Below are 15,021 nucleotides of genomic sequence, written 5' to 3' on the forward strand. Positions count from 1 at the left end.
GGCTACCCAAGAACACCTTGCCCTAAATCCAGTGTCTAACATCTGGAGAAAAGCAAGCTCCTCTCTTCTCCAGGAAGTGGGCCTCTGCCATTTCTAGCTGCTCATCTGTGCTCTGCACTCCTCTTTCACCAGCCTCTTCCGGAGCCTCAGCTTTGTGGGCAAGGGGCAGCTTGGTGCCTCATCCGGCTGAGAAGCAGGTTTTTATTTTTTATTTTATTTTTAACATGGAGGCAGAGCTCTGTGGTGTAGGATTTGCTCTGCCCAGCAAGCTGCAGACACCATGAAATACTTGTCTGATCAAAACCAACTGGGGTTAACTAGTCTGTGCTCCTGATCCTCTGTAAGAAGAAACAAATCTGCAGCCCACCTCCCACAGCACAAACCTTTTGTTCTTCCCACTACTTCTTGCCCTTGGGTAGAGCAGCTTGGCTGTGCTCATTAACAAAGCAAGGCCATTAACTTGATTAAGTTAAGCTGTTTCTTTAAAAAAAATCTCTAAGCTGCACAGCTGGCTGCAGGCAGAGAGTGCACAGCCTCTGCTGCTGAGCTCTCCCTGTGTCTTATCTACAGCCAGGACACAGGTACAAGAGATTTCCCCAGGAAAATAAACACATGGCCAAGAGATTGAAATACAGTGTTTGTTTGCAGTTTAGGAGTCATTTATTTTTGGTTTAAAAAAAAAAAAATTGCACAAGATTTGTTTTGTTGTTGTTCCCTGTTGCATGGACTTGTTCAGGAAAATGGAAGGTTGATACTGAAATGCAGTTGTGGGAGGCAGGGCTGGGGTGTCTGGAGAGCAGGGACTGTGCAGTGGAGTTTCTGTACTGTGCATCTCTGCCCCCTTGGTAATGTGGGGGCTGCAGGGTTCCAGCTGCCCAGCTGGTGGATAACAGGTTCCAGTGCACCTCAGGCTTTTGCTGCTCTTTTGCTTTTTCCTCCAGAAGCAGCTGATTCAGTGCATGGTTTGGCCCAAACAGCAGACACCAAGGAAGCCAGCCCCAAGCTTTAGGGAGTGTGGAGGCTCAGACCATCCACTGGTTGGATGGATCAGGGCAGGGTTGTATCCTGGTCTCTCCCAGCCCAGCCCAGGGGTGGTCTGAATGGTGACTTTGGGGAGCCCTTGAAATTCAGACCTAGCTCTGAACTTCCCAAAGCCTGGATCTGGAGATGTATGTGATCCAAAGCTCACATTTTCCTGGCAGTTCTTTGGTTCTTGTAGGAATTGGTTGCCCTCACCTGAAGAGTTACTTGCTGTGGTTTCTGGAGAAAAGCCTTCCTGCAGGAAGCCCTGCAAAGCCTGACACCTCCCCACCAGGTAGGCTGTACTCTGACAGTGCTCACTTGCCTCCGTGCCCCTGCTTGTTTGGCTGAGCCTCAGGCCTCCCACCGTGTTTCCCTTTACTCTGATTTTTTTTGATTCCTCCAGGCAGCACCACCCTGCCTCCAGGGCTGCTCCTGCCTCTGGATCACAGCACCTGCATGGGCTCTTTTGGCCACCTGGTGAGTGTGGAGGCAGGAGGGCTGAGAAAAGCACTTGGATGGGGGAAGGAGGGAAGGAAGGAGGAATAATACAAGTGCAGTGCTAGTTCTCCAGGATCTTGGCTAGACTGGGAGCTTGGGACAGAGATCAGAGCTATTTCTGCGTTTCCTAGCATGACATGTGGCAAATCCTAATTTTTATACCGTTATTTGTTTCTTCCTGTTTTGGAGCAGAAGGGAGTCACTAATTTCAATGGTGACAAAGCAAAGTGGAAAATAAGGCACATATGGGGTCAATTTAAAGGACTGTGTGAGGAGGAGCCCAGCCTCATGGCTGTTCCCAGCACAAAACCCTGTGACACACAGCCAAGCCCTGTGACATGATGTGACCATCACAGCCCTGCCTGCATTGGACAAAACAGCCTGTGCTGGGACTGGGTGGCACAAACAGCTGCTTCCAGCTGGTGGCTTTGTCCTCCAAATGAGGGGAAGGTGGCATCACCCTTGCCTGGGATGGAAGCAGCTGTGCCCAGCAACTCTGTCCAAGCTTGCCCACGTGGGTTTGGCTGCTTGTTCCCCAGATGCCTGGCTCTGGCTGGTAGCTCTGGTCTGCTCCAGCAGCTTAAGAACTGGAAGAAAATGGAAGGAAGACATCCAGTGTACATACAGGGCAAAACCCAGATGTGATGGGGATTCTCATCACACACATGCATCCCTCAATGGAAAAAGAGATGGGGGAGACAGAGCCTGGTGGGGCAGAGTGGAGAGGACAGGAGACTCCCAGCTCAAGGGATATAGGATGGGAACACAAGCCAGGGTGGGGCAGGTGGGAAGCAGAGCAGGGATGAGAGCTGTGTGTGGTCCTGTTAGCTGCTGTGCCCAGCTGAACTGTCTTTCCAGAACATGAGAATGGAGAGAGGTACAGAGTCTGGCTGTACAATGTACCCCTGTGTAAGGGATGACTGTGCACATGGAATTTACTTTGCTTCTGCAGCACATTCAAAATCCTGGAGCTGGTCAGCCTGACAGCCATCCAGAAACGTTCAGTGCAGCACACAGAGCTGGCATCAGCTGGGGCAGCACCTGCTCATGGGTCTGTGTGTGTCTGACATGTGGCATAAGGGCTGCAGGGAGAGGTGATAGCTGAATGTGCCAGGAAACCATGTCTGCTGCTTCAATACTGCTTCCATGTCCATGGCCCTGCTCCAGAGGGGCCTTTGGTCCTGCTCTTCTTTAGTAGTCATTCAATAAATAACTCTAATGCCCGCAGCAAAGCTTTTACACAGCCTCAGGTCGTGTTTCTGCTCTTGCAGTAGCATGGTGAGCTCTTTCATGACAAGTTTGTAAAAGTCTTTCAATGAAAGTGTTTTCTTAAGTGCTGGTGCAAAATGGCTGGTCGGGCAGCCTTCTCTCTCCTGCCTGCCTCTAGCCTAGGTGGCAAGGCATCCTTCTGCTGTGCTGCCTTAGCATGGTGTCTGAGGTCTCTAAGGTTGTGCTGAGGGCATCTAGCTTCAGGTGCTCACAGGAGACTTTGGTTTGGTGGCCTGGTAGATGGCACATCTTTGGGCTGTGGTGTAACTCAACTTTGAGCCTATAAAGCGAGGTGGGTTTGGACGGAGCCTCGACAGTGAAGCTGTGCCATCTCCACGGCAGGGCAAGAAAGGAGGTATGTCTGTGCCTGCTTCACTCACAGCAGTCTGTGTTGTGCAGGGGGAGTGTGCAGGTGGCTTGGTCTGTGGGTGAACATTGTCCTGTGCACCCCTGTCTGTGTGCTGGCAGCTGAGTGCAGAGGGAGAGCCTGGCACGCCCTTTGCTGTGTGCCAGCCCCACGTGTGTGCACTGTGCTCGTGGCAGGAGGGACGTAGGACGCGGTGGCAGGTCACCCTTGTGTGCTCACCTGTCCTTTGCAGGGGTCTCTGCCCCGGGGCATGCTGTCATGGCGGGGGAGAAGAGGCTTGCACAGCCTGTGCCTTGTTTCCTGTTGGCTCTTCAGCATGCTGGGGGGGTCAGCTTCTGTTGAAAGTCACCATAAACTGGCAGCAGCTTTGGTATCTCCTTGCCCCTCCTGGTGCACAGGTGAAAGGAATGTTGGCATCTCAGAGGAGAAGAGCACCCTCCTGTCTGCTAGATGGGCAAGGAGGGTCTCTTGAACCTGAACACCCTCCTGTCTGCTAGATGGGCAAGGAGGGTCTCTTGTCCAGCAAGAGCAGCTTGGGCTGAGCTGAGATCCACAGGTCCTCTTCATCCTGCTTCTTCTTCTTCTTTTTCTTCTTCTTCCTCTCGGCATGCAGCTGCCCATTGCTGCTGGGGCCACCTTTCCCTGTGCTTTCTCCCCTCCTTCTGCAGAAACAGCAGTGGCAGCAGATGAAAATGAAGGCAAGGAGAACAACAAATGGTAGACCCAAGAGCACGGCCAGGCAGACGGTGTTGAAGACGCCTTCCTCGTGCTTGGTACGGATGAGCTCCAAGATGGAATTAAAGAAAGAGCTGATCTTCTGCTGCATGTCAGCTCCTGAGTAGGCTGCCTGTGCTGCCTCCTCTGCTTGAAAGGCACCCTGAGATATGCTCAGCTCCTGTAAGCAGCTAGTGCGTCCACAAGAGTCCTTGGATGGTGCCTGCAGAGACAAGAAACCACATGGATCAGGTGCCTGCTCCCTCAGCAGTTTTCTCCATGGAGTTGCCAGAAGCCTCAGCAGGGTAAGATGTCTCCTGCCTTGGGAGGGCCTGGAGCCATGGGGGATGGACTGTGCTGCTTGCTATGTCCCTTTGGGTGTCTTCATCTGAGAAACACAGCCTCCTATCTCCTGGGGTTTGTTCTTGATTGTGGGGATGGGTGAGGAGGGCTTTGGGCATCCCTACTTACCTAGGAATTTAGCCAAGCCTCTAATACTGCCCCTTTGGATTTACACATCAGCCCTGGCTGAGCAATCACAGCATGGAGCTCTTATTAGCCCTTTGTAGGGCTTGTTCCATAGCAGATGAAATATTGTCTGCAGGAGAAGCTTTACTCTCTAGGAAAGGACTTACCTGATGTACAGGCAAGTGACCATTGTGGAAACACAGTACTGCCACAGGAGCCAGGACTCCACATGTCACAGGTCTCTCCTTATTCTCAGTCCTGGGATAGGGTATCTTTGGCCAGGCTGTTTCTCAGGGCCCATGGTCTGGGATGGGCAGCACAGAGGCAGGGTCTGTTCCTGCTCTCTGGCACCCTGGGCACTGCCAGCAGGTTTGAGGTGGGGACTGTGGGTTAACCCCCTGTGTTCTGGATGAGGACTGTGGTCAGTGAGACTCACAGGTGATGATCAGTTGGTAGAGCCCAGTGAGCAGCCCTGCACCCACAGCTCCATGTACCCAGGGCTGGCCACAAAGGCAGCAGCAGGGGAGGAAAAGGGTTGGCTGGGGTGGAAGAGTTGCTGCTGCTGTGCCTCACCTGGGAATTGCTCCAAGGGTTTGGGTAGGGCTGAGAAGCATTTCTGTGGCTTGACGTAAGGTTTTCCTCCTCCCTCAGGGAGGGAGAGGTGCTGCTGAGTGCCAGGGCTCTGAGGGAAGCCCTCCTGCAGGGGCAGGCAGCTGCTGCCTCTGCTCACATCTTTCTTCCCCTCCTGTGGCCAGGCAAAGCATCTGAGTGGAGCAGGGACCTTTGTGCTGCAAGTCTGCAGTTCTGGTTCAACACAGGGGTCACTAAATTAGAGGTTGTACAGATGAAGAGCTGGCAGGGGCAGTATCAGGCTCCAACACCCTATTTCACCCTTGCTCAGCAGTGTCTTTGCCAGCCTTTGGGATTCAAGCCCTGCAGCCTCTTGAGGGAATGCTTAAATCCCCACATGCCCAGGAGGGGAAACTGAGGCACAGTAAAAGGAAAAAAAAAAATCTTGAGAGGTACAGCCTGAACACCAAAGATGTCCTACACGGGTTGCTCCACCTGTCCCCTGTAACTCCGTATCTTTTCTTCTGGCAGCTCTCACAGACCTCGGGGACGTTGAGGGAGGGACAGGAAGGGGACCCAGGCTGGTTTTGGCTGAATCCTCCTTGTCTGCAGCACTGCCCTTCCTTGCTTTGAATCTCATTTATTCCTTGTTTGGCACCTGCTAAGGGATGCTCTCTTGTATGGAGAGTTTTAGGATTCTCCAGCTAGCACCACTGTGCTTCCTTCTGCCTCGCTGTGCCATTCCACCCCACTCCTAAAGGAAGAACCAAGCCACCAGCCTCGCCCAAAAAAGCCACAGGTCCCACCCAGCCCTAACCACAGCTCTTGTGATGCTGTTGGGCAGAAACTCCTGGGCAGCCCCCCAAAAAAGCAGCTCCCAAGGGAAAACCTGCCTTCCAAAATGCTGTCCTGGGACCTACAGAACTGTACAGGGTCTGGTTTCACTGGTGTCCCCTGGCTGCTGGCTTTCAGACCTGACTGTCAGGACCTCAGGAGCTGAATCCTTCAGCACGGATTCCAAGCTCTCGATTTGGGATTCCACAAGTGCTGAGATTCTGTTAAAAATAAGGGGTTTATCCATGTTCCTCAGAAACAGACTGACCACTGTGGATTTATTGCTTTGATTTGCATGAGCACACAGCTGAGCTGGCCCCAATTAGATGGTGGTTTCTCTTTTGAACATGAATTTCCCTGGGCACCTTTCTAAAAAATTCTCATTTGAGATTTACTGAATGAAATGCAGTGCTCTGGGAGGTGGTTTTGGCTTTCGCTGGAAGAAGTTTATTATAATTATTATTATTACTACTAATATTATTATTACTGGATTTTTGTCCAGTCTGCTGCATCAAAACTGGCTGTTCCTCACATTCCCTCATTCCACTATTCAACAGAGGACAGAAATATCATCAATATCCCCACCTGAGAAATCACAGGCTGTCACTCAGAGACTCAAATCCCATACAACCTCTGCCTAACCCCTGCCTGGAGCCAACTGGGACCATCCCAGATCTGCATTTGCTCACAGGGGAGATAAGTGAGACCTACTTCTTAAAGCCCTGTCCTGACCTTCATCTTCACCTAGGTGTTTTTTTTTGGGGCAGCTGTAGTAAAGGTTACACTGCAACATAAATAAACAGAGCAGCTTTTCTTCAGTGTAATCATCCATGTGATGCAGGTTTGCCAATTATCCATAAGTATCCTGACAGCTCATTATCCAGGCAGGAATACAGGATGCCTATGATACACTGGACTCCAAAAAAGAAGTAAAAAACCCCATACAATCTCCAAACAACAACTGCCTTAAATTCAGACAAAACAGGATGTACAGTTTTATTCCTGCACTGAACTGCTTTATATTTACTGCCTCTAAACTTCTGGGTAGGGAAGGAGGGCTGGAACTTCCTTTTAAACTTGTAATTAATTGTTTGCAGAGGAAAAAAGAATGGGGAGATAAAAAAAAAAGCAAAGCCCTTTGATATGTTTCTACTTTAAACTGGAGCTGAATGCACTGCAGAGTGTCCAGCTGGGGACATGTGGCCACCCTGGGCAAGCTGAATGTGCATCCCTTGGAAGGGGAAGGTGGAGGTACCTGCCCCTGCCTTGACCAAGCAGCACCCAAATCCCAGGGCCATCTTCCAGCATGGCCATGCAGCTGGTTTTCAAATGCCTTTTCTTTCTGGTGTGTGCATTGCTTTTTGTTTTGTAGATGAAGGGATGTCTGTGTGCTAAATAATGGGATTCTTCAGTTTCATATTAAAAAAAAAATTGGGGGGGAGGGGAAAGTAGAAAAACTGATGTGTTTGGAGGCAGCAACTCCAAGGGCAGAGGGGTTACCTAAGGCCACCCACTGCCAGCTGAAAACCTGGGAGCACCATGAGGAGCTGCATTTAGGAATATCCATACTGCTGCTCAATTTGGTGTGACATCTCCCCTTAGAGATGAACATGCTGTGGTCCAGGATGGGTGTGAACTGCTTGCTGCAAGCATGTGGAGTTGCCATTGGGACATCAGCTGAATTTTTTGGGTCAAGATATGGGACCAAAAAACAGGGCCAGGGAGGTACTGGGAGACAGGGCTGTGTCTCAGAGAGGGCTGTGAAGCATCCTGCTAAATGAGCTCTTTGTTTTTGGTGCTGGCAGAGCCAGGGGAAAGCTGACATGGAAACTGGCCTGGGAACTCCTGTGGCCAGGGATGGATGGCTCCAGCTGATGGCAGCTCTGCATGACAGGGCTTCGTGCCACTTGTGTAAGTTTTAATCAACATTGCACATCCAGCATGAGGTTCTTTAATCCACACTGGCTTCGAAAGAGCTGGTTTGCAAGGGTGGGGAACATCTGCCACTCCTCTGCAGTTATGGGAGGCCGTGGGTGGAAAATAAGGTCCTTTTGAGGGATGGCTTGAGATGGCACCACAAACCGTTGGCATGCAGGGCTTGCCTGGCTGAGCTGGAGGGGTAAGAGCTGCCAGCCTGTGCATGGGGAAACCAAAACAGAGGGGGTTGCCTTGGCAATGCTGGCTTGTCCACATCCTGTGAGCTGCAGAGCAACCGCGGCGATGGCATGGAGGTAGAGTTTGCAGAAAAGCTGCAGTTTACTGGAACTGCTGTGCTGTGTCACCGTGGCAGAGGGGAGAGAGCTGGAGGTCATTCTGCCAGTTAAGCTCTTTAGGCCCATCCCTCAACAGGCTCTTATGTCTTCATGAAGTTTCCTCCAACCTAACAAAGCTCAACCCGCTCCTCTCAGCTGAGATGCCGCCTGACTCATGCCAGGAGTGTGGCTGCTCCCTGCATCCACAGTGAGAGCAGGAGCAGCTCTGGGGACAACTGACTTGTGGGGTGTGCCCTGACTATTTCTGGATTATTTCAACACTCCTGCGCTCTGTGGTCATCTGCAACTCATGACCTGTGGAGGTGACATGAAATCAACTGACCTACAGCCACCCCCATTTCCTTCACACAGATGAGACCACACTTTGTGCAGTTGATGCTAAGGAGTGCAAAGCAGGAATCACATTATTAAACAACCATTTCCGTCTGTTACTGGCGTTATGTCAGCTTTATATCAGCTTTCCATTGCAGTGACAGCGGTGGTTCAGGCAGGGAGAGGCTAATTTTTTTTACAGCCTCTGAGCTCCCTGATCCACCCAGCAGGGACACAGCTATGCTGTCACACAGTGGCACCTATTTTCCCTGCTTGCACCTGCAGACTTAAAGGAAAACTGGATGAAACCCGACACCGAGGGTGAGCAGTTTCCTTAGCAGGGATTGCACGTTGCTGTTTCGGAAATGGTGACTAAGAAGGGTTTTGCCGCCGGTCTCCCAGAACTCGCAGCCGGCTACAGAGACCTTCCTCAAACGTAGAAGACAAACACCAAAAGCCACCACCCAGCAAACACGACCAGCTGAAGCTTCATCTCGTTCCCACCACCACCAAACTTTCCTGCCAGAAGCCACGCGTAAAGGCTTTCATTCCCTAAAGGGAGTGATTTGGAAAACTACTGATATGGATGTTGGATAACAGGGTTAAAGTGAAACTATTTTGCAAGCTGCTGCCTGGAGCCCACTCGTCATCGCCGTCTGCACACGCGCGGCTGCCGTCGGCCCCCGGATCACCGCGACTGTGGCCAAAAGATCAGTTTTGAGTTTAGGTGAGCGCCACTGTCATCCCTGGATGCACTGGGGGCTCCTCCAAACTACGGAAGGGGCAGTGCTGCCTGTCCGGGCGGGCACAGCCCCCAGCCATGCCCTCCCTGGGGTCGATCCCTTGTGGCTCCGGTTCCAAGAGGCTCAGGGGGCTTCCTGAGAAACAGTGGATGCTCCATCCCTGGAAGCGTTCAGGGTCAGGCTGGACGGGACTTGGAACAGCCTGGTCTAGTAGAGGGTGTCCCTTCCCATGGCAGGGGTTGGAACGAGGTGTCCTTAAAGTCCCTTCAGGCAAACACTCTAGCATTCTGTGGTGTTCAAACCACAGCGGTTTTGGGTGCAGCTCGGGTGCCCCAAAAGCCCGGTGCCAGGCGGACCGTCCCGGACACACGTCCCCTGAGGGCTGCTTGCTGCTCATCGCTCTTTCCCAGCCCCCGTTCTCACCCCCTTCCCTCGGGCTCCGCGAAGCAGATGATGTGGCCTTAAAAAAAAAAATAACTAAAAGGCGAGAAAAGCCCTGAATCTGAGTAACACGGCACCCAGGATAAAGCCCAGCCCCGGGATCGCCCTCCCGGGTACTCCCCGGACCCCCGACCTACCTCTGCTCCGCGGCCCCGTCCCGCCCGCTCGTCCCGGCCGGCGTGCGGCGGCTCCGGGCAATGGGCCGGGCCGGCCCGCCTGCCTCCGCCCCGGCCCGGCCCGGCCCCGCCGCCCGCCCGGCCCCACCTGGGCTCCCCCCGCCCTCCGGCCGAACCCGAAATGCGGGGCACGCACACAGCGAGGGGCCGCGCCGGGCTCAGGGGTTTCGGCTGGGAGAGAGGCGGCCACGGGGCACAAACCAGCCCCGAACCTGCTGTGGAAGAGGGAGGGAACCAAGTGTGTGGCTAGCCGGGCTTTGGTGCAGCCCAGGTTTTCCCAGAAGGGTTTTTGGAAGACAGCAGGGAGGGCTGCAGGGCGGTGATGCCTCTGCTGTGATGGGGAGGGCAGGGTAGAGCTCCAGCTCCCCAAGAGCAGTGCCAGGAGTACCACCCTGGACCGCCGCACCACTGGCAACCTGCTGCCTCTCACCTCCACCCAACACGCCATCAGCACCCCCCTGCGTGTTGTCACTCCTGCCCTGCCGTCACACCCACCCTCTATCCCTGGAAAGGGGATGCTGCAGCCAGGCAGGGGGTGATGGAGCATCCCAGGGACTGCCTGAGGTGATGCAGCAGCCAGGAGCATTAAGGGTGCTGTACAACCACGGATAATGATGGATGCTTCCACCTGGAAAGGCACTCCTGGCTGTGCAGGATTTAGTGGTGGCCTTGGCATTGCTGGGTTAAGGGTTGGACTTGATGACCTGAGAGGGCTTTTATGACTTAAATGACTTTGTGATTCAATATTTTCAAACTGTGATCTCAGTTCCGTTGGCATTGCCACCCCCACTCTTCACTTGCTACTTTCTCTCCCACTTATTTCTTTTTTAACACCATGGCAGTGATGCCCAGAAATTGCTGAATCCCGGCTGCTTTCCAGTCCAGGGCTTTACTGCCTCCACACAATGTTGTGATGCTGACAGCTGGGCAAGCTGCAGCTAGAAAAAAGTTCTGCTGGAATTTTTCTGGTTGGACTAAGTCCTTTTGGATTGCAAAATCCCCACATTTGCCCTCCTTGCCCTCCTTCATGCTCCAGAGCCAGTGGCTTGGCTTTGCCGCTTCAGCCTTGGTGCTGACTTGTGGAGCTGGGCTAGCCAGAGCTATCTGACCCTTGAAGGCTCCTGGAAAACAGCCTCACGTTCCCAGTGCTGTGACTTGGCAGTCCCAGGAGCAATGCAGTTCTGGGAATAGGAGGGAAGAGGGATAGAGGTAAGTTGTCTGCCAGCCTCTGCTGCCCTCCTGCTGCCTTCACCCTAGAGCTGGAGTTGGAGAGGTGAGAGATCCTCAGAAGCACACATTGTAGGCTACAGCTTGTGCTAAGTGCCTCCTCATAGCCTTGGGGCAGCTGTTTATGTCCTGTGGGAAACACCAAGCAATTTTTCCCTAAAGATTTGCTGCTTAATGCCAGGAACTTTTCCCTTGATTTTATTCTGGAGGATGAAGACTTTGCATCACGTGGCTTACTGTATCCCAGTTTCTCATATCCCAGTTCACCCTATCCTGACTTATTCCATCCCATCTCTCCATATCCCAGCTCACCCCATCCTGTTTCTTCCTTATTCCCTGACCCTATCCCAGCTCCCCCCATCTCACTGAGCTGCAGCCATTCCCTCTTTTGTGGTACCAAATCCCCCTGTGAAAACACCCTTCCCAGGGCACACACCTGGCTGCTGACAGTCACCTGAGGGGTACCTGACCACTCTACAGCACCAGATAGCACAATGCCACCTTTGAACCCCCTCTAACAGGATTGACTAAAAATATTCATCATCAGAGCTTTCCCAGGGTGAGCATATCTGAAAGCATTAGGCTTCAGAGTGCCTGTCCCTAGGCCTGGGAAAGTGAACGCCCAGCCTGTCCCTGGCACCTGGGATATTTGCTTCATTCCCTGGGCAAACAGCCCACTGGGGCTCCACACTTCCCTATCACTAATTTAATTTGGCAGAGACCTTGACAAGGGAGGGGCTGCTGCCCTTACACCTTCCCTGGATTTTTGGGGGCCCCTCTGACCACGGTGCCTTGGCAGCCTCTTGGTTCAGGCAGGAGTGCTGTGGTGATGTGGCAAAGGTGGTGGGCACTGCTAGTGCTGATGTCTCGGAATGATGCTACCTGTGAAGGAGTCTTGATGCCATTACACTGAGCTGGGAAGCATCAGATAGACTTTAACAAACTTAGAATTAATGAATATACAAATATAATCAGTCCACTGCTCTAAGCCAGCATCCTCCTCCCCATAGCTGACCCGTAAAGGTCCCTTGCAACTCCAACTCCAATTCCACAGCAGTCTGTAGGAGATGTTTTGATTAATCTAAACAGCATGTGATGCTTGACCCCGTGGATGTCTCCTGCAGCAAGGTGTGCCGAGGCTCCTTCCCATGTGGCATGGAAAAAAAAGGTACATTTGCAGGGATTTTGAATGGGCCACCTCCTTGTTCTGTTTGGCACGTAGCATATCTGGGATCCAAGGAATCGTGCTTTGTTTCTCAGAAACTTCAATGGGCGACAGGAAGCCGTGACTCAGCTGCTGATGAATCACTGCAGCTCCAGATTGTCTCCCTGCTTGCTGGTGCCCCTCAAGCACAGGAACCGAGTGAGCTCATGCCAGGCAAGCTCCTGTCACCTCATGGGATGTCAGTTTGAGCCCAGGCCTCAGACCAGCTGGAAATCAAATCCCACCTCCAGCTCCTGTTTTCCATCCATCCTTCCCCAAAATCCTTATTTCCATGCTGTATCAAAGCCTTTCCCATGCCAAAAAGCACCACGACAACTTCAATTTCCTCCTGAGACCCCCCTCAATCCCTAATTTGATTTTGAAAACACCACTCATTTTACACTGAAAATAGAAACACTCTCTTGCCTCCCCCTTATTTCATTGGATTAATCTAATTTTGTTACCAGTTTGCCCTGTTACACAGCTGTGAGCTTTACTCCTTGATAACACCCAGCTGGTAGCCAGGGTCGGTTTATTTGGGGTTTTCTCAGTATGGTGGGAGTGGTGGAGTGACTGCAGACATGATCACACCTTTCTTTCCCAGCTGCTTCCTCTGCTCTCTGCTGGTGATTTCTATTTGCAGACACTAGTCTGGCTTAAAGTAAGCAATGGAAAACTCTGCTCCCAGAGAAACATTCCTCTCATTTTTCCCCCATGCTTCTGCCTTTTCCCCTCCCTCTCCCCCTCCCACAAAAAAAGCCTGCAGTTCAAACACCAAAAATAACGCACACCCTGGTCGTGGGCTGGATAAAAATAGCAGCTCTTGGTATTTAGCAGCAGCAATGGATTTTCTGGCTTTGGAGGAAAATGAGGAGGAGGGGTGGGATGGGATGGTGACTCTTGACGCACGAGTGGAGGACAAACACAGAGCTGGTGTTTTGGGAGAAGCTGCTTCATCCCCTCCTCTCCCTCCTTGGTACCAGCTGGGCTCTGTCCCCTCCAGGAAGGGGGAGCTCTGAGGGTAGGTTGGGCTCAGGTGTCTCACTCCCGCCTAGGTCCCACCTGGGGCTGTTTTGGTGTTGCCCTTAAATGTTGGGGCTAAGTCCCACGATGGCAAGGATGGGACCAAGTGCTGCTCTCAGGGAAAATGACCCAAAGCTGCTGAGTTTTGGGGGTGCCTCATGCCCACCCATCACATGGGAGGCTTTGCAGCTGGGCTTGCCAAAGTGGGTCAGGATTTGCAGGATCATCCCTCCCTGATGCTTGGACGAGAAGAATGCTGAGGTGGGGATTGAGTGGGGGTCTTCAGGTGCCTCTTCAAACACTGCTGGATGCCTGTAGAGAAAGCTGTGGTATAAAGGACCTGTGTGCAGGTGAGGAGGAGGCTCAGTCTGCTCAGGGCACAGCTCGGTGTTTGGACTGTTTGGAGCTGATTGTTTTGTGTCTGTGAGCCCTCAGGAACTCCTTCCTGAGGAAATCCTACAAGGCAGCACTGGTGGCAGGCAGGGGGGAGAGGAGACACACTGGGAGGTGGGGAAAGCGCTGGGCTGGGTGAGTCCGGGCAGCGTGTCGTGCTGCCTTCCCCTCTGGAAGCACTCAAGGATCAGTTGTGGGAAAGCCAGGGAAGGAAAACCTCTTGGTGAAGGGGGGGGTGCTCCTTCCCCCAGCATGGAAATGGGGTCAGCAGCAGCATCCGAGGGCTGGATTTGTGGAAGGTGTGAACCAAAGGCAGAGAGGTGAGTGATGCTTGGGCACAGTCTGGTGCCCCCAAGGAGCAGCATGCGCCCCTAGTTGTAGGAAGCAGTGGCTCATGCCTCCTCCAGCCACCCCCAGGGGTTTCCCATGCTGGATGGGTGTCGGATCTGATCTGCCAATGTTGATTTTTAGGTGAAAAACCGGTTGTGCAGGCCATCCCCTCTGTCACAGCCGTTCCTTTGGCTCAGTCCTGTGCTGAAGAGGAGCAATCCCTCTGTGCTGGTTTCCCCCAGAGCCTAGCTGAGGCAGGCAGGGAGAGCCAATCCTGCTTTTTAATGATATGCAGATGCCAAATTGGTAGTAGTATTTTGATTATTTTCATTATTTGTTCCCTTCCATAAGCCACTCCCATGGGGGAAGCTGTTCCTGGACATTTGTGGTGAGCCGATGTCCCTTGGCTCAGGACCACATGAGGATTTTGGCTGGTGGCATTGGAGCCATTGGAATGTTCTGTGCTGCCCTTGGGGCTTAGCTCCTGCCTGGGGGTGGGACTATCTGACCTTTGTTCTTCACACTTCAAAGTCTTCCTGCTCCTCATCTTGTTTGCTACCAGGGGCTCTGTGGGGAGGATGCAGCTGGGTGTCGGGGCTGGGGAAGGGCAGCCTGTTGGGAATTCACCCACCCACCCACCCGAGGGAACCGAGAGAACCTAGAGAGAAATGCAAATTGTGCTGGGTGAAAGAGGGGAAAAAAACAACCATGACCTTCCTCCTGGGGGTGTTTTGCCTCTTTCTGCCCCTCTGTGAGGGATAGCAGGTTCCTGTATTTTGAGGGGTAAATTCCCCTCAGACAGGGGGTAGAGGCAGCAGAGGGGCAGGTGTGACTGAGGAACCAATCCAAGGGGTGAACAGGGAGATGCCATCTGGTTTTGGCCTGACTTGGGTGCAGCCAGGGAACATTGGACCAGGAGCAGGGACAGACACTGTCCCCAGAAGTGGTCAGTACTGCCCTGATGCTCCTCCAGCCCCAGCCCCTCTGCTGCTCCTCACCCAAGTGCCTGTTTCCAGCACCTTCTGAAATTCTTAGAGGGAGGATTTCTTACCTCATCCCACTCCTCCTCTTGCTTTTAAGGAGGATTTTTCTCATGAGCATTTGCAGAGTTACTTGCTTCAACCCTCCTCTTTTGTTGTGACATGGACAAATGCGA

At 52.7% G+C, this 15,021-nt stretch overlaps 1 protein-coding gene and 1 long non-coding RNA gene across 6 annotated transcripts in view; one reads left to right on the top strand and one right to left on the bottom strand.

Moving 5' to 3' along the window:
• Positions 1–637: 637 nt before the first annotated feature.
• KIAA0040 (KIAA0040 ortholog) lies at positions 638–9,727 on the bottom strand. Its single transcript, XM_059854602.1, has 2 exons — positions 9,650–9,727; positions 638–4,094 (listed from the first exon to the last, which is right to left on the bottom strand). Exon 2 carries the CDS (start codon positions 3,981–3,983, stop codon positions 3,651–3,653), a length of 333 nt encoding a protein of 110 aa, XP_059710585.1. The 5' UTR covers positions 3,984–4,094; positions 9,650–9,727; the 3' UTR covers positions 638–3,650.
• Positions 7,812–15,021, top strand: part of LOC132331293 (uncharacterized) — a 39,958-nt gene continuing 32,748 nt past the window's right edge. For 3 of the 5 annotated variants that reach the window (XR_009487539.1, XR_009487540.1, XR_009487541.1), the window contains exon 1: positions 7,812–9,055. This is a non-coding gene — a long non-coding RNA (uncharacterized LOC132331293). The remainder of the gene's footprint in view (positions 9,056–15,021) is intronic. The other 2 variants (XR_009487542.1, XR_009487543.1) reach the window with 2 other exon arrangements.

The sequence above is a fragment of the Haemorhous mexicanus genome, chromosome 9 (assembly GCF_027477595.1).
Source record: "Haemorhous mexicanus isolate bHaeMex1 chromosome 9, bHaeMex1.pri, whole genome shotgun sequence".
NCBI lineage: Eukaryota > Metazoa > Chordata > Aves > Passeriformes > Fringillidae > Haemorhous > Haemorhous mexicanus.